At 45.1% G+C, this 25,380-nt stretch overlaps 1 protein-coding gene across 3 annotated transcripts in view; it reads right to left on the reverse strand.

The window, feature by feature from the left end:
* Window positions 1-75: 75 nt before the first annotated feature.
* The window catches only part of pld1b (phospholipase D1b), a 25,513-nt gene continuing 208 nt past the window's right edge, over window positions 76-25,380 (reverse strand). The window contains exons 1-26 of one of the 3 annotated variants that reach the window (XR_004612255.1): window positions 14,962-15,100; window positions 14,714-14,877; window positions 14,118-14,260; window positions 13,883-13,994; window positions 13,713-13,778; window positions 13,524-13,582; window positions 13,222-13,314; window positions 12,652-12,804; window positions 12,374-12,523; window positions 11,407-11,490; window positions 10,120-10,201; window positions 9,874-9,984; window positions 9,607-9,789; window positions 8,867-9,086; window positions 7,097-7,216; window positions 6,893-7,011; window positions 6,535-6,648; window positions 6,295-6,405; window positions 5,925-6,013; window positions 5,037-5,150; window positions 4,554-4,603; window positions 3,802-3,936; window positions 3,124-3,277; window positions 2,686-2,803; window positions 364-2,315; window positions 76-234 (exon numbers count right to left, since the gene is read on the reverse strand). Coding sequence is in view for 2 of the 3 variants with exons in the window: in XM_034571683.1 (XP_034427574.1) it covers window positions 2,091-2,315; window positions 2,686-2,803; window positions 3,124-3,277; window positions 3,802-3,936; window positions 4,554-4,603; window positions 5,037-5,150; window positions 5,925-6,013; window positions 6,295-6,405; window positions 6,535-6,648; window positions 6,893-7,011; window positions 7,097-7,216; window positions 8,867-9,086; window positions 9,607-9,789; window positions 9,874-9,984; window positions 10,120-10,201; window positions 11,407-11,490; window positions 12,374-12,523; window positions 12,652-12,804; window positions 13,222-13,314; window positions 13,524-13,582; window positions 13,713-13,778; window positions 13,883-13,994; window positions 14,118-14,260; window positions 14,714-14,877; window positions 14,962-15,100 (3,108 nt within the window). In the remaining variant the exon portion in view is untranslated. Of the gene's footprint in view, window positions 2,316-2,685; window positions 2,804-3,123; window positions 3,278-3,801; window positions 3,937-4,553; window positions 4,604-5,036; window positions 5,151-5,924; window positions 6,014-6,294; window positions 6,406-6,534; window positions 6,649-6,892; window positions 7,012-7,096; window positions 7,217-8,866; window positions 9,087-9,606; window positions 9,790-9,873; window positions 9,985-10,119; window positions 10,202-11,406; window positions 11,491-12,373; window positions 12,524-12,651; window positions 12,805-13,221; window positions 13,315-13,523; window positions 13,583-13,712; window positions 13,779-13,882; window positions 13,995-14,117; window positions 14,261-14,713; window positions 14,878-14,961; window positions 15,133-18,256; window positions 18,413-25,380 lie in introns of those variants that run through there. The other 2 variants (XM_034571684.1, XM_034571683.1) reach the window with 2 other exon arrangements.

Genomic DNA, 25,380 nt, shown 5'->3' on the forward strand with positions numbered 1-25,380 from the left:
ACGAACACGACGTTTCAAAGTTGTAATCAGAAGTTCTGAGTGAAGAACAGAACGCGAGGCCTCATGTAAAAAAACCCAGTTTTAATGACTCATTTATTTATTCCATAATTTCACAAGAAAACAACCAACACATGACGCGGTACTGCATATCATCGTTAAGGAGTCGCCAGAGACAACAACAGTCTGTGCAAATAGTGCAGTTTCCATAGAGACACAGTGATACAGGAAGCTGGGCTCTGTTTGTCAACCTCTGCAGCTCAGGTCTGAGGAAAAGAGAAAAAGGTCCCAGGCTCATTTAAGCTTCTTATGGATCCAAGTATAAATAAGTGAAGCACTTTAAAGTCATCTTTCTGTTTCTTCTACAGATTCCGGTTTGGATGGAAACAGGCTGGTTATTGCACACGACAGCAAACTTTGAACGCTTCTTTTTCCGTTCAGGCGACTTCACTTGGTTCCCTTAAGGTGCGGCTGCAAATATTCACGCTTGTTTCTCTTTGCGCTCTGGAGGTAGAAACACAAGGAGGTAGAGAGGAAGAAGAAAAAGAGGAGCACGCTTCACGGCCCATGTCCCAGCGATGTGGACAGAAGAGAAGCGTCAGTTTGGAGACAGGCACGTCTTTTAGCAACATCACAGTCCATGGCTTTGAACGAACCGTTCAGTTTGCAGGGCTTCATGCTTTTACCCGTCGGGTTTAATGGCAACGAGCTGCTCTCATGCTCTCAGCTCAAGGTAACGTCTCTTCAAATTCAAAGCACTAAACAGCATCATGCAGATAATTTACAGACCAACAGGAAGACACGGAGGAATGTTGGCGCTTTCCAGAAAATCGGAAATCCAGAGACGACGGTTTAAAGTTTAAAAAGCATAACTTGAGTTTATATTATTTCACCTTTGACCTGTTCACCAGATTCAGTTTCTTCGGCTGCGAAAGGTTCTTGACTGATAAAACACCTCGGTGCAGAAGGTGAAAGAAAAAATTGCAGCTGCGAATGTTGACGACGCTTCATTTCCTGGAAACAAATTAATTGTGAATAACTACAAGTGAAACAGGTACAAATACAATTGAACCATTACATGAGCAACATTTCTAATAAATTAACTGAATGATCAAATTCATCACTTCTTTCCAGAAAACCTCCCAGGACTCAGATCCATAACATAAAGCAGCACCAAAGGAACCACCGAGAGCAGACGTATAAAAACAGGTCACTTCAGTGTAACGAGGAATGTAAATGTCTTAACATCAGGCTACAGTCCGTCTTCTTTGGCAATCGTGATTTTCTGTTTGACATGGATATTAAAAAGCTCTTCATCCTCGTCTCTGCGCCGCCGTCTTCATCGAAGTCTCCTTTTAGTGTCTTTTCAAGCGCAGAACAGTCCGAGCTGCGTTCACAGACCCCCGGACATTGCATAGTGTTGTCAAAGAGCAGGGGAGCGGAGATCTTAGAGTACTAGCTCTGGAAACAGTCCGTCACTTCCACGTCTTCATTCTCCTCTTGTAAACGTCAGGTTTTCAGTCTCACGGGGTCTTGTGTGCATGTGTGAGTGTGTGTGATGCAGTGTGATGTTACGTGTGTGCTCTCAGTGGCACCGACAGTTCAGAGGCGTCATCACAAATCGGCAGCAAGCACAGCGGACGCCATTTTGGAGGTCGTAGTGTAAATGTCTGCAAACCAGGCTGAGACACACGGAGCGACTGATCAGCTACGTTTTTGTTCCTAATCACTGTGGCTGAATTGTCACTAGTGGAGAGTAAACCAGACTAGATGCGTTTTCTAAATCGTAAAAACCTACAGCGACTTCTTGAGAAACAACTCCCGTGTGAAAAATAATCTCTATACGCAGACGGACAAAAGAAAACAAGGCCTCTTTCCTTCCTGTTCACTTCTCATTTCATCAACTTAAAAACTGTGTTGTTCACTGAACATATAAATAGTTTTTATGTGGATTCTTAATTCAGGGTTAACACATGACTACGAGCCACTGGACAAGATATACGATTATAAATCAACGTTTCTTTCAGCCACTAGAATCTCCAAAATGGCGGCAGGTTGTGTGTGTCTACCACATGAACACACACAGGTGAGTCTCAGGTCCAGACCTCCATCGGCACCATGGCCTCCTTGGAGCCGATGGGAGGAAGCAGGTTTTGCTCACACAGGAACTGAAGAGGAAACTGGACCAGGAAGCCGCGAATCTTCCTCAGCTCCTCGCGGGCTCGGGCCGGGTCCTCCTTCTCCAGGCCTTCCTTCGCCAGGTAGCCCTCCAGCTCCAGGATGTTACGCACGTCGCTGGATGGCAGACAGCGGAAAACCTGGCAGCGCGAGAGCAGGGCAGAGGAGAACGCTTTTAACTTGTATAACCAACAAGCGTTTGTTATGAAATAGTTTTCAAATTTCTCAAAAGAGGGTTTTTAGATTCATCAGTGAGTAAAGAGCTAAACTATTCAAAACTGTAAAGAGTCACTTCAGGTTTTTAACAATGGTGAGTGAAATATAACGTAGTGAATTCTCCGACCAATCAGAAAGGTTCAGCAAGGCAGGACACACCCCCAAAGTCCCTGAACTTCTTAAAAGATTCAATAAACAATTCAACAAATACACTTCAATAAAATAAAACCTTAGAAAAGATCAAATAAAGAAAGAAAGTGGGCGTCACGGAGCTTTAGGGAAAGCGTGGTGCACCTTCTGGTAGATGGTGGCGTTGCGAGCGCAGGTGGCCATCCAGACCTCCTTGTAGAAGTGGTCGCTGATGGGATCTGAGACGTCGATGGAGGCGTCTGTGAAGGCGCCGAGGATCATCCTGAGGGGGAGACAGGAAGCAGGAGGAGACACAGGAGACAGGAAAGTCAAACCACGCAAACTGAGAGCTGGGATATTTAAATTGACACGGTTCTGTAAAGAAATGAAGAAGTTCCATAAAGTCTGTAAAAAGAGTTTTTGACATTTGCTCTGAGCTCATTTATTACTTTATAAAACCAGATTTACATCCGAGCTCTGTTTTCAATTTCAAACCTCGATTTAAAGACGTCTGATCTATGAATATGATCGAGAGATAATAGCATCACGACTGCACGCACATGAAAACATTAATACTGATATGAATAAGCTCTGGATCGGTACCTGAAGCACTCGAGACGCAGCTGCAGACCGTATCTCCCAGCCTGGTACGGCTGCCCGTCCATCACCGCGGCAACCGTCTCCGAGTCCTCCACGATCACCGCAACCTCGCTGTCCCTCTTCCCCAGCATGCTCCGGTCGTTGATGTTGGCCGAGCCTGCAGTGACACAAAGGGAGACGCTCGATCACAGAGTCCAGCAGGTGGCGCTGTGACACCTGGATGTGGATGATGTGCTGGAGAACAGAAGTCAAACGCACCTCTGAGGAGAAGAGTGTTTCACTAAATGCTCTAAACTACTGACAACTCAATAACACAACTCTACTGAATAATATGGAGAAATCTGTTCAATATCTAAAGTCAAATACAACATGATAATAAGACAAAGAGGTTTTTACTTAAAACTGACGAAGAGAAACTGATCAAATTTGGAAAAACTATCTAACATCCAGTGGCTGCGTTTAATCCCCAGAATTTCTTTATTCTTATTCTTTATTTCTTTAAAACTCACCACAACCAACATGTAGCTTTGGTTTTCTTCATTTTTATACATTGAAAACTCTCATTTTGTCTCTTTTCTTACACCTTTAAATGAAAATGTTTTAACAAGATTTAATTATCATCTGTTAATCCTGTAATCTGTAATCCTGCATGAACACCAGCTCAATGTGTGAAGAGTTTACCGATGATGACGGTGTTGTCGTCGGCGATGAGCATCTTGCTGTGCACGTAGATGAGCTCGGTGACGAGTTTCCCCTCCAGCTCGGCGTGAGTCCGCAGACCAGCGATGGAGATGTAGTTCATCCACTGGTCTCCCACTGGACACAAGACACACACAGTTAGAGTGGTTCCCAGTGTCTTCTGTGACTAGAGCTTCTGTTTTCAGTTTGTTTGATTATCAAGTTGAGTCCAACTTTCATTTGTCTTCTTTCCTTTTCATCTGAAGGCAGGAGATTAAACTAAAAACACGTTTTTTACCTGGTGAACAGATTTGACTTTAATGCCGCTGCAGATGTGCTTTTGTCTTTATGATTTTATTTTAGTTTGCATGTGTATATTTTCATCTCTATGTGGTTTTGTGTAAATCCGTGGTTAGGTTTTCTTACAGCTTGAGCTTTAATGACAGACTGAGGTAACTGTAAACTTTCTCTATATTACAGATTATTATACTTTACAGTAAACATCGGCCCTGCAGGACCTCTGTTAAACACATGGTTCCTTCCTGTCAATCGGCCGAATGTTGTGAGATGTGTTGACGGGGGACATAGTTTACATTGTGTGAATTTGACCCTTTGGTTAGATGTACTGGGAGTGAAACACACAGGATGAAAACCCTGACAGGTGCTTAAGCTCTTTATTATTTTATATTTTCCTCTGAACCAAGCAGCTTTAGCTCCTGATTGTCTGCTCATCTGTTAAATATCCTTTGACTTACTCTCTTTCCGGAGCTGGGAGATGATGGAGTGTTCTCCTCGGTTCATGGTCCTGCAGAGACGGAGGGACAGAGGGACAGAGGGACAGAGGGACAGAGGTGGCTGAGTGGCAGCGACACATTCCTCTCAATACCAGCCTTTGTGTGTCCGTGTGTTTGCACGAGGAGGGCTGAGTGTTTACCCAAGAATGCTACACAATAAATGTCTGCCTCGAAAGGAATGGCATGCAAGTACACACACACACACATAGACACACACACAGACGCACACAAAAAGAAGATCCAAGATTCATAACGGTTACAGAGAAGGTGTGGAGGTAATCCATCAGTGGCCCCTTCTGCCTCATCAAACGAACACAAGCAGCAGGTGGGTTCATGTGTGAGACAGGTGCACGCACACACACACACACACACACACACACACACACACACACACACACACACACACACACACACACACACACACACACACACACACACACACACCTGTAGTTGAAGTGCATGACAGCCTGGATGGCGCTGCCCCCCCCTGTGTTGATGTCTCCTTCAAAGCCTGGCAGCAGAGGCGTCACCACGTACACTCGGTATCTTTTACCCTCCCTGACAAACGTGAAAACAGACAGACGGAGGAAACAGACAGACGGAGGAAACATGAAATGAAATGAGGAATTCTGCAACACGGAGGTGAAAGGACAGATATTCAGTCTGTGGACCTTTGGTTTCCAACAAGCTACTAGACCGGGTCAAAATGAGGTTTGGTGCAGACACAGGATGTGAACTAAGACGGTCTAAATCTCCACAAAGCTGTTCGCAAAAACACCTGAATCTCCTCAGAAAACCTCTGTTCAGTGACAGATGGTCGAGCAGAGGACGGACTACAGAGGCTGATGAGTTGAACAGGCCGAGACAGCTGTCAATCAAGGACACAACCTCCAGAATACGGTCCCCGCTCCTGATGTAGAAATAAAAGCTCAACGGTTGGAACGATAGATTCTCCTGAAAACACTGGACCTTTAAAAAGGAAAGTGTGAGAATTAACAGCCGCTCTCGACTGTTTATACACCGACGCTGCTCCGACAAATCAGGTCACGTGTGTGCGTTACTGTGTGTATGTGAGTTTTTAATAGGATGTGTATCCACTGATAAGCTCTGACAACAAAACCCGACACGCAGAGAGACTGAAGCGTTAATAGGAAACTGTTAAAATATAAACTGACTGAGGCCACGTCACCACGACTTATGATATTAACTCAGCCTATTAGTCACCTGGACGGTGAACAATAAGAAGTGTGTGTGTGTGTGTGTGTGTGTGTGTGTGTGTGTGTGTGTGTGTGTGTGTGTGTGTGTGTGTGTGTGTGTGTGTGTGTGTTTTACCTGTACGCTCTGATGATTCGCTCGGCAATAGCGTCGCCTATCTTGTTGAAAACGTGCCGGTTATCTGCGCAGCTGATGAAGAACTGATTCTGGGAGAGAAACCAACACATGTTATGACTCAGGCATCTTTACAACTTTTACAAGCTTCTCTAAAAATGTAAATAATACACAGTTTCTACAACATATCACAGAAAATGTGTGAAACTGAGCAGATTACTTTAAGAAGTTTAACGTGGGGAAAATACATCCGACACAATAAAATCAACAAATGATCATTTATATTATTGTCGCTTAAAAAAACACATTATTGAGCTTCACATGCTGTAAATAATTCTAAATGCTGCGTATGGATGTATGGATATATGAATACCTCGATGTAGACGAAGTGTTGGCTGTTCTTGATGGCGTGGACGTAGGCGTTGTGGATGGACTCCTCGTGGTATTTGATGCCGGCGGACCAGTCTGAGGCCGAGCGAAGGATCTGAGAGAGAGAGGGGAGACGGGACGATGTCACTGAACTCAGCTTCACAAGGACGTCACAACATCGGTCCGTCTAACGTCTGTTTCTACAACAGGAAGGCTGACTGTGAACCAAGACGGACGACAGCACCTGTACTCTGGTGGGGATGCAGTCGGGGACTTGGTAGCGCTGCTCTCCTGCTGTGGTGTGAGACTTGGGCAGCAGATAGGGGAACGACAGCGAGCGGTACTTTGGCTTCACGAGCTGGGAGAAGAGACAGAGGGAAGAATTAGAGCATGACCTCAAGGCAACACCGTCCAACAAGTTAGGAAGTCTTTATTTCTGCTTCTGTATTTTAGCTGTGTCCCATTTCGCCTCTTTCGGAGGACGCGGCCTACGTGACCCACGGAGGACGAGCTTTTCCACATCTGGCTCACTGACTCTTCAGACACCTGATGGGTGACGGTAAATTCTTTCGCTCTTATTCGGCGACAGCACGACCTCTGACCTTGGTGAAGTTCCACCGCTGGATGAAGTGTCTGGCCACGTCCCGAGCTGCGCTGCCGTGAACCACCGACGCGATGTCGTGCCAGGGCATTCTGGGAGTTGTGTGTCTGTCGATGAAATCTGAACCGGCAGAAAGGAGGAGAAGTGAAGGGCGAGAGACAAACACACGTTCACCTGTGAAACCAGAGAGTCGCCGTTTGTTTACCATCGAAGGGTTTTTCCAGCTGAATCCAGTCCCTGTACACGAAGTTGCAGTAATCTTTTCCGTGCCAGAAGCGTGTGTTTCCAAACAGCTCTCCGACCCCGGTCCGCACCGAGCCGCTACCTGAAACACGCACATGAACATTCAGCTACTCGTAACTTTGACATTCACAAAAAACATTCATACCACACGAGAGGAAAGAAACTGAGAAAACACATCATATGGCTTCTCACTTAATCACCATGTTTACTTTGGGATAATCAAAAGCAAACAGAGGAACAGATTTAACGTTTCTCGTGTTGCTCTTTGCACGTTTATCCTCTTTTACTGAAGCTGTTTGCTTGCGTGAATCTTTTGGTTTGGTTGTGATAGAGTCCCCACGCAGAGGAACGAGTTGTTACATCACCGTGGATGTGACAGTGACACACAGCAGCTGGACGGACGACAGCACTGCAGTCAAGAAGTGAATTCACTCTTTCCTCTGAATGTCCCTGAAATGAACTGGTTCCACACTGGTGACAGTAATTGTGTTGTAGGTTGATCTGCTGTTTGCTTCGTGTTCATCTCTGACACATCTATCACATCAGCAGGATAAACAGAGACGAGCCTGGCAAACAAACAGCAGAAGCTTCTCCAGCTAATAAAAACCTGCGGCATCTGTTCCACTGCAGAAGAGACACGTGTGCCTGCAGAGAAATACGGCTTGTTCAAAAGTAATAATGATAAAGGTCGGGTGACAGGCGGCAGGACCTCGTCAGATAGAATCCAGCCTCGTTGATTGTTGCCACAGTCGGACTGAACTCATCCTTTTCAAGTTATTTCAGGTTTTTCTCTGCTTCTCTTATATTTTCATGGAGCCTTTTTCCATTTGACACTAAAAATCGGTGTCTGCATCCTCTCTCTAATTTTATACTTTAACTACACGTTTTCCAAATGTCTTGTTTTTTCAGTTTACTGCACAAATCAGAGAGAAACAGCAGACCCCTCACATCGGAGAAGCTGCAAACACTCAAGTGAAGATGAAAACCACAGCAAAGCACAAAGCAAAGCGGGAGGTGGGCGGCGGGGTCGACACCTGGAGACCCTGCGGTCGGCGGCCCGACTCACCAGCCGGACACTGGCCCAGAGGAGCGGCCGCCCTCAGCTCGGCCGGCCTGCAGGGGATCAGACCGTGCTGGCTGCTGACGCTGTTGGACCAACCTGAACAGAGCAGCTCAAAGCACTGAGACGGAAGCACAGGTCGAGGCTCACGCTGCCACACGCAACTTCACTACAACACACACACCAGTCAGAGAAGCGAGAGGAACCACGAGAGGAGTCCGTGGTTGAATTCGTGGCCACAGGTTAAAGTCGCTGAAATCCTGAAGGATGTCGACATGTTGAAGGGTGAATAATAAACTGAATCTGCACAGGAAGCTGCAGCTCTACACAGGCCACAGGCAACGTGCTGTACATAGGAATTAAAGGTTACTGGACAGTTGCTGTAATCACACTGAGAACAAATATCCTTGTTCAACAACAGCCACGGTTTCTGTAAGAATCTGAAGCTGCTTCCAGAGCTGCACTGAACTCCTGAAATGATCCAGACTTTCTCTGGAGATTCCCCCCCCTGAGCATTTACACCATTTCACTTTCAAAATATCAATATTACTTTATGTGGTGTGTGTGCATGTGTGTGTGTGTGTGTGTGTGTGTGTGTGTGTGTGTGTGTGTGTGTGTGTGTGTGTGTGTGTGTGTGTGTGTGTGTGTGTGTGTGTGTCGGGCACCACTCACTCTCTTCAGTCTCCAGGTCGCTGTCGCTGTCGACCTGAGCCAGGCCGTGTTTCTGCAGGTGTCTCCTGATGCTGAACTTGGTCCTCTTCATCCTCCCCTGACTCTTCAGCTTGGGCTGGTCCACAGAGTCCGTCACGGTGAAAATGCTTTTCCCGTTGCTCTGGGAAACGGCGCCGCTGCCGTTGGGTGGGGCAGCGTTACTGGAGGAGGCGGAGCTCGCCTGCGAAGAACGAAAACAACAATCATCAGCGCGTCAGTAAAGTCAGGACATGAGTCAAAGTCAAAGACGATGGAGGAGCAACAAATTAAAAGTGAGAAACATCTTGTGTTTAATTTAATTTATCTGATAATTAATGATGAGGTGCAGAATTAGTGTCATAAGCTGCAAAACTTCAGGTTTTGAAGAAATTAGAAAAGTCTTTTTTCAGGTGATTTAAGGGACGCCTGCACGTATGCTTAAAAAAGATTATCACTTCACCCTAAATATGTAAAATATAAATCAAATACTTTGTAAGTTTGAATAAATAAATATACAATATGTAACAATAAAGATGTGGACTAATGTACAAATATTGTGTTTATTTCTAGAAAAGTTTGATGTATTATTTTCACTGTGCTTCCACCTCTAGAACTGATTAGTTCTGATTGAGTGTGTGTGTGTGTGTGTGTGTGTGTGTGTTGTGTGTGTGTGTGTGTGTGTGTGTGTGTGTGTGTGTGTGTTGTGTGTGTGTGCACGCTACCTGCTCCAGGTGAGAAAGCGTCACGCTCCCGACGTCCGTCAGCCGGTGCTCCCTGTCGTCCCAGCGTCCGTACGCCAGGTCTATCCCGCTCACGAAGGCCACGGATTGGTCGATGATGATGATCTTCTCGTGATGCGCCCACAGGTAGACGGCGGAGGAGACGTGGTCTGGGTGACGCATCACCTGCCAACACACGTGTAAAAATTCATACAGGAAACACGCAGACACAGCGTAGTGGATCCGTGTGAGCACATGACGGGCGCTCACCTTGATGTTGGGGTGGAGGTGCCGCAGCGTCCTCTTGCTGTAGCCCGAGTTGATGCCCAGCGCCAACTCCACCTCCTTGTACAGCATCACAAAGACCTTAACTCCTTGTTGCTGTGAAGACAAAAACACGACCACTGATGAACACAACCTCCCTTCTTTTATTCCATTCGTCCCCTGAGCAGCTTCGTGGTTGTTCAGGGTTGAAGAGGCCGTTGTTCAGGCGGCGGAGGAAACGCTCCCGCTCACCGCTTTGCGTTTCAAGACGCAATCCAGACGCCAGCGGTTGCCTTCAACGACGGGTCTCTTCAGGAAGATCTCTGGACTCAGCCTGGGGAACAAAACACGAGTGAGAGAAGGATACAGGTCTGCAGAGCACGTCCTGGAAACCTCTTTTCTTTCCTCTTCCTCCTTCACTTCACTTTCTGAGTTTAACCACATTTAACGTATTTTCTTTTTCTTAATGACTTTATTTTATTTCCCTTTCATTTTCTCTCACGTCATTACATCCTCTCTTTATCCTTCAATAGATCTCAAACTGAGGAGACCAACCTTTCATCCAACAACAGAAGTAAATTCGTTTTTCTTTAAATACTAACGTACAGTTTCTCCGTGTCACTTCAGCCACTAGAGGTCTCTGAATCAAAACAATAACAAAAGGCTGAGATGATGTAGTGAAGCAGCGTGGGATTCTGGGAGTTGTTGTCTTCACCACCACTACAGATGAAAATCGACCCGACGTGACTCAGACACAAATCATGTTCACGGATGAGGTACAAACGTTTTATTCACGTGACGCAGCAAACAGCAAATTAATAATCGTGATCCATTACGAGACGATACAAACTGTGCGTTGTCCCTTCGTCACAAATCATTTGAAGTTATAGCAGAGACGGACAAACGCAAACAAAAGACGACCAAATGAAACGTCCCGTAAGCTTGATAAACCCTGGATTTCTCTGAGTTGGAACATTGTTGGAAAGATTTACGATAATGTAAGAACACAATTAACTGGCAGATGATGAATCAGTGAAGGCTACGTCGTGACCAAAGAGACCGACTCAGCGAGAGGTGGTGACCTCATCGCTGTCGGTCCAGACTGAAACGAGACCAGCAGCGTTTACAACCCTCTGGTTCTGATCGTCTCTGAAACTCCAGAGTTCTGAGGACAGAAGGATCTGTCCTCAGAGGGGACGAGCTTTCAAACGAAAATGCAGTAGTGTGGGTGTAGCCACACACACACACACACACACACACACACACACACACACACACACACACACACACACACACACACACACACACACACACACACACACACACTCCTAGTCCTGATATGTGTGTATTTCTACATGTGTACTTGTATATCAGTAGCCTGAGTCTCAGACTGTAACTGATCTGTTTGACCAGAAAATCTCCCGTAGAGGTGACCGCAGAGTGCACTCACTACACACACACACACACACACACACACACACACACACACACACACACACACACACACACACACACACACACACACACACACACACTCACCACCAATCTGTGATGAATATTTCCTCTTTGGCTTCTTCAAGAGCATCTGCTACGTCCTCCATGTACGTTTTCCCATTCACGTACCTGTAGAAAACACACACACACGTATACACGTGTGAAAACACACACACATAAACACTCACAATCACTAGATGACCACAAACCAACAGTTCACCCCTGTCACCTTTCAATCAGTCCGTCTTCTGCTGAATCATGCTTTTTATCACACACACACACACACACACACACACACAGTCTCACAGACAGACAGACACACACACACACACAGTCTCACAGACAGACAGACACACACACACACAGTCTCACAGACAGACACACACACAGTCTCACAGACAGACACACACACACAGACACACACACACAGTCTCACAGACAGTATAGGGTTGCCCAGCAGGGGGACAGGTGACGAGCAGAAGAGGCTCACTTTCCCTCTCTTTGTGTCAGGTTACTCCAGCAAGACACACAACACACACACACACCACACAAACACACACACACACACACACACACACACACACACACACACACACATAACACAAACACACACACAACACACAACACACAGCCAACTGGACCAGGTCTCATCTCGACCCGACATCTAGCTTCCAGGTGCTAATTTGCGTCAATTTAACACTGGCGACAAAAGGTGTTTTCCTCATTAACACACGTTATTTAACAGATGTTTTCCAAGTACACAACTATAATAAGTGAGTTTACTGTTTCAGAAAGATGCTCCATAAATAGCATAATAAATGTAGTTATTTACTGTATGTTCACTGCTTGTATATATATATATCTCCTTCCTCTTTATATAATGATTTTTCTGTTGAACAGATTAATCTGAACTGAGTGAAGTGGGGCATCTCTTGAAAATACTGAAAAGTAGTAAAAACGTTAAATCCGAATGCAACACGAGTGGCCGGCATCAGTTGGTTGCCTTGGTTACCACTTGGCGGGGATGTTCTCTTCCTGCCTGGCGAAGGATCCGAAGCGGTGGTCGGTGAGGAAGGCCGCGCCGTGCTTCTGGACGAAGCCTTCCAGTGACTGACCCCACCAGCGGGCGTGTCGGTAGCTGCTGCACTTCAGCACCAGAGACCTGCACAAGCAACCACGCCTTAAACACGAGGTACAAGAAGTGGCAAGAGAGAACCTGACTATATCAGAAGCTAAACAGTAGAATCACCTTGAATAATAACGTTTATACAGTCGTCACGTGTCACTGACCTGGACAGGCTGTCGACACGGACACCATGTGTGGTCTCCGTGTCTTTGGAGTCCATCTTAATGCCGAACTCTTTGTCAACCAGCATCACAAAGGAGATGGCACCTGAATCCGGCTTCATGTAGACCAGGAAGGAGTCCTTCACCACCAGCCAGCTGTCCAAACATACAGGGCCAGTATGATTTAGAAATATGAAACAGAACTAAGAGAAACACCCTGAAAACACAGTCCTCCTCCGCAGCAGCAGCTTCTATAAAAGGTTCGAATAACCCAAAGTGTTCCAACCTGAACTGCCCCTAAATGTTTTAGATCTGACAGAGAGAGAATTTTCTGTTTCTATTCATTATCATATTTCAGATCCCCTGACATGCGGGATACCACAGGGTTCTATTCTTGGCCCACTATTGTTTTCCCTTTATAGGGCTCCATTTGGAAAAGTCATTTGAATGGAGTCTCCTATTACGGCTGTGGAGTGTATCACGGTTCTTGAGAAATGGATGTCTCGTTACTGTCTGCAGCACAATTATCATAATTTAAATAAAAAAGTAAATCCTGTCTGTGTGATAACTGACCGTTTGGACCAGTGGTAGCAGATGTTGCTGCGACCACAGCAGTTCAACCCGGGGATACGATGTCCGCCGGATCGCTTCAGCACCATCCCTTCTCTGAAACGAGGAAAACCCATGTTCATACAAACAAATAGAAAATGGCACGAGTACTAACATTTAATCCCAGAACAAACAAACTAAATCTTATTCAATCAGAATTAGTTCCAAGTTTTTTTTTGTATACAAATACCTAATAATGTAATTTTTTGGGGAATTAATGAATTGAAATGAACTTGGTGATTTCCCTGACAGGGAGTTGTTCTTACAGGCCCTTTGGTCCCAGGTCGTGGATGAAGGACAGTTGACTGACATCAATGAACTCCATCTGAAATTTTTTAAATAATAAATATAAATATCTTAAAATCTTAAACCAGCAACATTGAACTTCTCGTTGCTGTTTTCCAGGAACATTAAGGTCTTCTTCTGGCTCATCGCAGGTTCACTCTCGTCCTTACCGTGGCATGGTAGTTCCTGTACATCGGCATCTTTAGCAGCTTGTTCAAGTAATCTTCCAATTGTTTCTGGAACAAATCAGAGAAATATCAGCCGGTGACATTAGTAAAAATCAAACAGGTACGAGAGCAAAAGAGGCTGAAAGGGAAAGACTCTGAGGGAAATGACAAACCCTGCGACTGGACACTTGCTCCTCTCTGGCCAGCTCGTCTCCGCCTCCTCTGGGAAGGTTCGGAATCTGCCTCACCTCACTCCTCTCCCCCGTGTGCCGCTTTATTGTGTGGCTGCCGAGAGACATGACCACCGACCAGTTAACAGCTTGTTGAAGGTAAAGGACCAGTGGGACAAATGTGTGAAACTGTATAATCATCGAACGAAGCTTAACGACAAACTCCCCGAGCGTTTACCTGCGTGACGGCAGCGGCAGCCTCATGAAGGTTTTGTACGTCCTGAGCTCTCGGTGCAGATCCATGAAGTGTTTCTCCTTCCTCTTCACCAGCCATGTGAACTCCCCGTGTTTCAGCTCGATCTTAAACACCGCTGGCAGTGACTGAACACAACACGGGATCCAAACTTAGACATTCACGTCGAATAATCATCACTTGATTGTTGGCAACTCAGGAGCAGTTGTAACAACTTCCCGAGCCCCTTCAGCGATTCTTATTAAGCATCATCAGACAACTGTCGTTTTTTTAAAAAGACATCAACTCTGTTTGTTTAGAGAAGTTTCATATTTGCAGTTTTCTCATTGGTTCAAGTAAAAGCCTGGTCTCGTTACTAATCAACACAAACTAGCTGTTTCCGTCCGTCTTTGCACGAAACTGATCTGAACATTTCCAGGCTAACGCTTGATATTTGATGGACAGATGTGAGCATGGTGTCAATCTTCACATCTACCATACTTGCAATTTCCAGATAAGCAATTACTCTTTTAACAATGGCCAAAGTTAACATCAGTGAACATTATAAACATCCAGAGTCAGGGGAGTGAGGGGAGGAGCACCTTGTTGACACTCCTCTGCGCCGTGATGTTGAAGCGGTCCTGGGCGGACGTGAAGCGCTCCACCTCAAGGATCTTGGCCGTGATGGGAGACGACAGGAAGACTTTGGCCTGGGACTCCTTGAAACCCACAGTGTGGTAGATCACCTTGAAAGGCAAATGCTCCGCTGGAGAGAAGCACCAGAGGAAACGTCACATGCAACATGAAGAAAACACACATGCTGAGTATGTAGCTGGAGAACACCACACACCTGCCACGTTGGTGTCCGCCGTGTCGTACTCTCCGTCTTCCAGGTCCAGCTCGCGGGTGTCGAGCGTCTCCATGATTTCGGTCATATCATTGGCCACCAGCTGCAGGGTGCTGGAAGTTGGTTCGGAATGCTGCAGCATGGTTAGCACTTAGTCTGGAGCCCTGGGCTCGTCTGGAGAGACAGGTGAGGAAGGGATAAGGGGAATAAAGATTATCCAGGTGTTTATCTGGGCCTGAGATGTGGCACCGGACACCTTCACCCCACGTCCTAGCTCTTAATCAAACCCAACTAAACTTGACTTCAATGTTTTTCGTCCCACTCTGATGAACTACCAGTTTTAATAACCTTTACGTGTAAACATTACTGAGATGTGGAGATGAGATGAGGCAGAAACACAAGTGCTCAGAAACACAAACCTCCGGTGTCCAGGGTTTAAAGGCCGAGCTTAAGAAAGCCCTGAATCCAACCCGACTGTGTGTTTCACAGAGTGAATGTGTAACGAGCCGCTGCTCCTGCACTGATAAGGACGTTGAGGGTTTGTGCATTAACTTCAGCAGGATGACTGACAGCACGGGAACATACTTTTTGAACCTGCCAAAATAAAAGCAACTGTAGATTTTTCACATTAGAGATTTGAGCGATATGATCTTGAGATAGAATCATGTTATTTTCCGACAGGACGGAGGTGGATGATACAAGTTTAAACTAACTCGCATCTCTTTGGTTGTTCCAAATTAACTTTGGCCTGGTGTCAGACCTTCGGTCATTAAATCCTTCTCCTGTAACGTAGCACCACGTTCTCCTTATATGTAGAAGCTATGTACTGACACAGTGGAGTCATGGCGTCACTCACATTTCAAGTTGTCAGGGTTTCTGTAAAACAGCTGTAGCCGCTCGTGTTTACTTTTCGCTCGTTGTTCAGGTGCAACGTTCCACTTCTCTCTGCTTCTGCTTCACACACATTTCTCTCCACGTTCATGTTCCGGGGTCACGTTATGTGAAGATCCCTGCAGTCAACCCCTTTCATTCATGAGGGCACACTTGAACACCGTTTGACCCCTTTATTTTCCTCACACACACACACACACACACACACACACACACACTGTCTATGGAGGAATGTGGTGCTTCCCGTGCTTCTAGCCTGTTAATCCTGATGTTTGGATTAGTGTCTCGTCTGATGTGATCTGAGGCTGCGAGGACGGAGAGAGAGAGGGAGATGGACGGACGTGCTATCAATGAGAGGAACTGTAGATAAACGTGGAGGAAGAAGGAAAGATGGAGTGTTTGTCAGAGAAAGAGAGGACACGAGAAGATGTTAGAATGAGTAGGAAGACAGATTAGACGAGGGACAAAGACGGTTCTAGTTTTAGTGAAGAAGAAACTTGAAGCTGCATGAACTGATTCTCCTCCTGGGACACGTGATGTGACCCATGTTGTCATTGTGTGTCTATCATCTTTTTCTATATACTTATATATACTATATACTTACCACGCTGATCCTGACTTATCAGGATCAGCGTGTTTCCTGATATTCACCAATATGAAGATTTTTATTCTATGAAAACAAAAAAGTACATTTAGTTTTATCTTAATTCAAGTTCTATATATTTAGTTGTATTTGTGTATTTGTGTATTTGCTTCTGCAGCGAGTTCAGCTGAGGTTTGACTGCTTTCACTTCCTCCACCAGACGACACCGACCCCAACCACAACAGACAGAGAACGTCACAGGTCTGAAACCCACAGAAGCCACAGAGTGTCCATCAGCAGCCACGAGTCCCGAGTGCCCATGAGCAAGACACGGAGCATCATTATCCGGCGATTTAATTTGTAGTTCAGAAACTGAATACTGAATATCAACCTTCCTCTAACTCTGGATAAAGAGACACAGTAAAAGATCAACGTGTTTCTTTATCAACACAAATCTTTTACTGGTCAATGAATTAACTTATAATGGAACAAACACACCGTGAAGACACAGATATCAATGTTTAATCAGGAAGAAATGAAATCACATCAAATGATTTAACAACCAAAAACTGTTTTTAAAGGAAATATCCAACATTTAAATTCTGTGATGCCAACCAAGCGTTTACTGAGCAGCACGGAGCTCTTCACCTTGAAAACAGAGAGTGTGTGTGTGTGTGTGTGTGTGTGTGTGTGTGTGTGTGTGTGTGTGTGTGTGTGTGTGGAGATATTATGCCCATCCCAATGAGCACTCACATTGATTGGGTACAGTGTGGTACATTCCCCCCCCCACTGCATCACTCACCAGCCAGGTGGCAGGCTGTTGAGTCCACACACGCACACACACACACACACACACACACACACCCTAATACTGATTAATTTAACATTTTCTCACGTGCACAAACCACAACAAATACAAATATTGCATTTTATAAGTCATTTAAAAGATCTTTGAATTTTTTCTGCTGAATATTTCGGTATCTTTAGACACTTTTTTAACAAAAACACGTCACAGCTCACTAGTTTATAACATTTTGTGTTAATGAAGATATTTTTGCCTGAATTATGCAACAGAGCAGCAACAGATTAAACGGAGGACACGAGCCTGCTGCTTGTATTTGTACAGTGAGTCTTAAATCATAGAATACATCAAATATTGAATTTTTTTATTTGAATTTGTAACATTTTATGTAAAATACAAGATCATTGTCGTAAGAATTGTCTTTAGCTCTCGACTGTCAACATGTGAATCAGCCTCAAAGTTTCACTTTAAAAAAGAAGCAATTTCACGACTAATTATCAGTTGATTGTTTCTGTATTTATCATGTTGTTAAATATAATGACAAGTGCTGATTCCATTTCCGTATCGAAATATGTTGTTTCGTCTAAAACGCAAAGATATCAACTTAAACACGTTTAAATTTACCACATTTTAGAAGCTGCAATGTTTAAATATTTCATTAAAAAAATTATAAATTCATCAAAATGGTTGATAATTAATGATGTTAGATCTTTGATACCTTTTAATATTATTATTATTTATTATAGACAAAAATATTTGATTGATGATCTGTTTCTTGCAGCTTGGGCAGGAGCACACACACACACGCACACACACACACACACACACACACACACACACACACACACAGCCAGTGTGGAAACTGGAAACCGCCGACAGTCTGGTGAACACTGTATTATAGAATAGCAGGAGGAGCAAGAGATATACACACACACACACACACACACACACACACACACACACACACACACACACACACACACACACACACACACACACACACAGTGTCAGGATCCACTGACCTGAGCCCTCAGAGGCCGAGGGAATCCCGGCGTCTTCATCATCATCATCATCACTACTTTTCTAAATTGTCTTCATCAGAAAACAAACCTGCTGCTCCTCTTTTCTCTCTCTCTCTCTAAATCTGCTCAGACACACTCTCCCCACTCTGCAACACACTCATCCACACACACTCACACACACACACTCACACACACTCACACACAGCCACAGAGCCCTGTCAGTCAGCCTGGGAGGGTGAGAGCTGAGTGCAGCAGGGACGCAGACAGTGGAGGGGACGACTCGGCCGGGGGAGGGACGCAGCGAGGGGGGGAGGAGACGCCATTGGCCTGAGGGGAATTTAAGGGGCCCACAAACCCCCAATGAGAGGGGAGACGGGGGTGCAGTGGGATCCTGTTTGAGGTACAGTGCAGGTTCACTAGGACGAAGGAACGCCCCCCAGGAGAAGACAGTGAAAGTGGAGCTGCTGAGTGTTGGTGTGAATTCAGATGAGGTTTCATAAGGAGCCTGCTGGTGGAGATGTTCGCTCTCTGAGGGATGTTGAAGATCATTTCATCTGACTCTTTATGAATCCATCATTAGTCCCTGTCTGCCAAGAGTCAGAAGAACGTTTCCTGAATCTCAAGGTGACGTCTTTGCTTGTTTTGTCCAAAAGCCCAAAATGTTCAGTTTCAAGTCAAATAAAACCGAGAAGGTCAGAAAATGATCAGGACGTTTTTACTTTTACTCAAACAAACGGGTGGTGAGTTCGAACAGTCGCCTGAGGGGCGAGTGAGAGCAGGATGTTCAGGACCAACGCCTCATGTTAGCACACGTCTAACACGAGCAGCAGTTCACCTCCCAGCCCCACACACACACACACACACACACACACACACACACACACACACACACACACACACACACACACACACACACACACACACACACACACACACACACACACACACACACACACACACACGCACACACACTCCAGTGAGTGGATATTGTTTTAGGGAACAGGCTGAACCAGTATAAATCTTTTGACTGCAAATGAAGCTGGAGTCCGGAGCTGCTCCCGCCCTGAGACGAGCAGCCGACATGACTCACTGTTGACATTCCAGAGAAGGACCAAAGCATTCAGTCCCCACCCACATGTGAGCGCATTTCCTCAGATCAATAATTTATCCCTAAAATGACTCGATCATGAATCTCTCCAGTTAATTGTCCGGTGTCCGGCCAGAGCCCAGACCTGCTCCGAACTTGAACTTTGACCTCGTGACGAAGGAAACGTGTCTTTGTCAATAAAAGGCGAGTTTCAGGAGCTGCAGTGTTTCCTGTGAGGAGAGACACTTACAAGCTGAGAGCACAGAAACACAGGAACGGTATCACACGTCTCCTTCAACCTTCCACTGATGCCTCGTGTGCTGCAGAGCAGAGGGAACAAATACGAACTCACAGGAACATGTGAAATTCTTCATCAGCTGGAAACAAATATTCCTCAACATGCCACTGGGACTCTGAGTACATTTAACAAACTGAAGATAATGAATAACTTAGATTTCCTGCTCCCGGTCGATACTGAAGCTCCACCGAGATCTTAACGTCTCACTCAAACCATTAAAGACGCTCAGCAGACAAGAGCTTTTCCTTCAGGGTCACATTTACATCAGCTACATCATATTTTAAATGTTCTAAGTATGAGCAGCTGAACCAACCTGAGTGTCAAAATAAAAGTCATTATGAGCTCAAGTAGTCTGACTGTCAAAATAAAAGTCATTATGAGCTGAAGTAGTCTGACTGTCAAAATAAAAGTCATTATGAGCTCAAGTAGTCTGACTGTCAAAATAAAAGTCATTATGAGCTCAAGTAGTCTGACTGTCAAAATAAAAGTCATTAATGAGCTCAAACAGTCTGACTGTCAAAATAAAAGTCATTAATGAGCTCAGACTGTCAAAATAAAAGTCACTAATGACACTGTGATGCCGCCTACTGGTCAGCTCTGTGTACTGCATCAGCCACTTCCGGGACAGGAAGAGGAAGTTAAAGGATCATTTAACCAAAACAGATCCAGTGAATTTTAATGTGAGGTAAGTTAAATAGGAAAATATGTTTTTATAATGTGACTGAGGCATAAAGCATCACAGCTAACTTTTGTATAGACATAATAGAATGTTACTTATGTACAATTATCATAAAATAATGAGCATTAAATCTCAAAATGATGTTTTCAATTATGAATTAATTAGTTATGGATTGAAATTGAAGTTTTAGATTTTAAAAGACTTACAGTTTATTCAGCTTTCTGTTAGTAGATGTAATAGATTTATGTGATTATTAACTGTGACATATGTAACATGTCATTTAAATCAAACTTGAGATGAACTCAAATGAATGAATAGGAAAACGTGGATGACCTTTGCCACAGAATGAGAGAAAGCAGGATGAAGGTGAAACCGTCCGGAGTACAGTGAACTTCCGCTCGTTGGAGGAAACCTTGTATTTCCAGTTTCGGGGAGTGTCAGAATTTCAGACGAGAGGAAGACGAGAGGAAGAAAGAAAGAAACAACTCAACGTTTTGATCGTGTTCATTGTTAGAAATTAAAGTGGGAGAATATTTCCCGAACTGAGCTTCAGAACCGAGAACATTCGTCCCATCTCTGCTCACATGAACGTCGTGACTCCGATTTTCATCGTCAGTTAAACTAATAATAATAATAATAATAGCTTGTATTGTATAGCCCCTCAAGAGACCCAAGTGAGTAAGTGTTTCGGAGGTTTCATCTCTGTCGTGCAGAGCTCAGTCCTCTGTTGCATCGTTATCCTGTTTCAAAAGCACGTGCACGTTAAAACTCCTGCATGTTACAGCTGCTTGACTTCAGGCAAAGACAGAAACCTGCTTTCCACTTGTCCTTCATTGGTTTCTCATCGTGAGCATTAAAAAACTGTTCATGTGAGACATCGTCAGTTTGTTGATGTCGAACGTGGAAACGGTTAGACAGTTAGATAAATGTAGACTGACATCATCCACCAGCATGTGACCACAGAAACACACTTCCTCTTTTTTACACTGGAAAAGTGTGTTACTGTGTGTGTGTGTGTGTGTGTGTGTGTGTGTGTGTGTGTGTGTGTGTGTGTGTGTGTGTGTGTGTGTGTGTGTGTGTGTGTGTGTGTGTGGCCAGGTAACAGTGATTTCTATCAACCTTTCTCCCTCTTAGTGTCTTACTCTCTGTCAGGTGATCGTAATCTCCTGATCCGCAGCAACATGACTCAGTTCAGATGCTTTCACCGGCCAAACCAGTGGCACAACAGTGTGTGTGTGTGTGTGTGTGTGTGTGTGTGTGTGCTCCAAATTTACCAAGACATTTTCAGCATGCGGCTGACACTCCCACAACATCCCTGATCAGTATTGTAAGCAGGAGGAAGCTGAAATACCAGCTCCGTTCACACTGAGCATTTTGTTCCACTAACAAACAGAGCGAGGACTCGATCACAATGAATTGACCTGTTGTGAAAAGACAAATGTGTCAGCAACATTTTTCAGTTTCTTCTCAACACTAAACTAGCTCATACATCCACCAAGGTCCAACAGTGTCCTTGAATGAACACTCGATATTAGTCTTCTCAATATGGCTGAGGTTTTCCATCTTGATCCATGAATTACTCTCTGAGACAACGTCAAAGAACGTCTCACATCTCACAATGTTAAAGAACGAGATTAATTAACCCTAATTAAGACATACAAACTTAATGGGTTCTCTCTTTCATAGAAATCCGATCAATAGTTTTTCCATAATGTTGCTGAAATACAAACGAACCAACAAAGGGGTGAGACATCCAGGTGGATCCAGGGACTCTCATCGTGGCCAGAAGACGGGCGTTTGGAGACATTTTCGTTGGTTTGTGGTTTTGCAGACTTGATCTCAGGAAAAATAAAACAAATGTTGTCTCACGAAGAACTCGTTGTTTGAGCATTGTTGTTGAGTATCCTAATATTGCCCTTTTTCAACACACCTACACACCTACCCACCCACCCACCCACCCACACACACACACACACACACACACACACACACACACACACACACACACACACACACACACACACACACACACACACACACACACACACACACACACACACACACACACAGTATTAGCCTTTGGTCGCTGCTTATTGACAGCAAGTCTTTAATCATCCTGTCAAATGGCGGGTGAGCCGAAGGTCTGACCTCTGCATCCTCCTGGATTTGATAGTTAAACACACAAAAGTTAAACACACAATCTTAAGAACACAACAGTGTTCTGAGCGGTTTTATAGCCGGTTACAGTCCTGTGCATGTGTCGCATGGATCCTGTTTACTGGCAGATTGTGGATTCCGGAGGTGCAGCCTGGAGCAACAATAAACCGGTTACTTGTGCAGAAAGAACAGTGGCAGATTAATTCACGAGTTTTACCAGAGCCTTGATTCAAGCTCCTTCGTATGAAAACGTGGAATCACTGATTTATCTGAAAGTCTTACGTTTTGTTTCTCTTGTAGTTTTCTCTCTCTCGTCTGAAACCTCCTGTTGAGTTACGACTTTTAGGGGTTTTGTCTGCGATCAGTGATTATTCGGCGACTAAGAATCAATATATTCAAACTAGACTATAAATAAAGATGGGCGATGCGTCACTACTTCCTCCCATTATCCAGAAATGAAGCTCAAATGTCTCGGATATGAACGCTGCCCTCTTGCACAGTTGGAGTCAGAGTCTGTGCCGTAGCGATCGTCGTGTGAATACGTGCTCTCGACCAATCAGGGGTCAGTCTCAGCTGTCAATCATGACGTCTCAGCCTGTTTTTATATCATCAATAACTGATTCAAACCAAACTGATCAGAAACACTTGAACAAACATCAGTGAGATGAGAACGAGCTGAAACGACAGAAACATCTTTAAGAAGAAAAAAAGCATGTCACGTCATATCTGCTAACATGGAGGAGTCGGGGTTTATTAGCTATACTGCAGCCAGACACCAGGGGGCGATCAAGACTCTTCACGTTGAGGAGCTGTCACGTCGTTCATCTTTATTTACAGTCTCTGGTTCTAACCCAACATTTGACCAATCAGACGCCGGCAGATATCAGGGAGTTAAAAAATGCATATATCAATATTGGTCATAAACCATAAACTTTATTATAAATAACGACAGAAATCGCACTTCTTTGGTTTTTCTCTCTTCCATCCTGATGCAGATGATATTTCAGGCGCTGATTTGTTTACAGCTTTGCATCAACGGTCTGTGTTTGAGTCTTTCCTGTTTCAACATGACGACGCTGCTGTGCAACAAACTCAGCACCATAAAGAAACGGCTCCATGGCCCAGAGAGGAAGTCGAGCTCATCCAGCGTCAGGACCTCGCTGGTCCTCGCCGCAGCTCCAGGGTGTCGCAGCCCGTGTGTAAACCTCAGGGGATCGAACCTCTCTCAGGTGTTTTCAGTGCATTTTCCCCACAGATTTGAAGGATTGACGTTCCCTGGGACTTGAGTTCACCCCCTGTTTAGTGGACAGGCGTCACAGTCACACACTTTGGTAAGACAAGACGTCGTAAGAGGCTTTTCACACTTCCCTTTGAGTTCCACACACATTTAAAGAAATTGTGCGTCGCTGCAGAGTCGTAGTGTCAGTCTGTGTTTCTGCATGTCAGGACATTGTTCTGCAGATAATATTTATCAAAGGATGGACCACTCCCACCGCACCCTCTGCCCCTTGAGCTGTGTGTGTGTGTGTGTGTGTGTGTGTGTGTGTGTGTGTGCGTGTGTGTGTGTGTGTGTGTGTTGGGTAAAAAAGCACAGACACACCCACAAAGTCAATTATGACGACCATGTTTGTTGGAAGAGCCATTACATGAATAAGCAATCACACACACACACAGTCCTACTGTGCATAGCCCTACTGAAGCCAAACCCACACGTTAGCCTCACAAGTGAGTCAAGCACTAAACATCACACACACACACAAATACTGGAAAAGCAGGTCTTTCTGAAACACACGCTTCCCGTCTGTTGTCACATTACAACAACCTGCTCATGTCCCCAAACCAGCAGAGTTATTACCTCACGTCTTGCAGCAGCGTTGCAACACAGCGAGACGTTCTGCAGAGCGGCGGTTTCTTAGGACTGTGGACGTTCAGGAGGTTGATCAGAGGACGATGAGGGGAAATAAAATGACCCATCAGACTCAAAGTGACCACACAAAGTCTGCAGAAGACTCCAGCTGACCAGAAGTGACTGTAAATGACCCAAACTGTCCCAGGTTGTGTGACGTGTTCAAGGACCAATAAGAGGAGCTACGTTACTTTCTCCATCATCTGAAACTCGTGTTTGTTCCTCTGGGATCTGTTTCCTGTCGGTGTCACTTTGAAAGACGACTCTGACTCCTTCATGGAGAGAGGAGAGAGGAGAGGAGAGAGGAGAGAAGAGAGAAGAGAGGAGAGAGGAGAGAAGAGAGGAGAGAGGAGAGGAGAGAGGAGAGAGGAGAGGAGAGAGGAGAGAAGAGAGGAGAGAGGAGAGAGAAGAGAGGAGAGAGGAGAGAGGAGAGGAGAGAGGAGAGAGGAGAGGAGAGAGGAGAGAAGAGAGGAGAGAGGAGAGAGAAGAGAGGAGAGAGGAGAGAGGAGAGAGGAGAGGAGAGAAGAGAGGAGAGAGGAGAGAGGAGAGGAGAGAGGAGAGAGGAGAGGAGAGAGGAGCTCAGCGTGGATCAGGAGGAATCTGAAGCTGAAGTTCTCCACAAGCTGTGAAGAACTGACGGATTCACAGGAAGTGGTTTTATTTTGTTTCCATACAGGTCCTGATCCTGATCCAGGTCCTGATCCTGACCCTAGTCTTGATCCTGGACCTTATTCTAGCCTTGATCCTGGTCCTAACCCTGATCCTGATACAGACTCTGATCCTACTCCAAACAATGATCCTGATCCTGGTCCAGACCGGATCCAGACCCTGAGTGATCCTGATCCAGACCTTGGTCCTGGACCTGATTCTGGTCCAGATTCTGGTCCAGATCCTCCACAGGACCCCGGGTTTGTCCCTGGTCCTGAGCACCGCAGAGCACGGATGCCTTCACAAGCTAAAACACGTTCCCATCACTGCGCCAATCACCCGCAAACTC

This window comes from Hippoglossus hippoglossus, chromosome 20 (genome assembly GCF_009819705.1).
Source record: "Hippoglossus hippoglossus isolate fHipHip1 chromosome 20, fHipHip1.pri, whole genome shotgun sequence".
Classification (NCBI taxonomy): domain Eukaryota; kingdom Metazoa; phylum Chordata; class Actinopteri; order Pleuronectiformes; family Pleuronectidae; genus Hippoglossus; species Hippoglossus hippoglossus.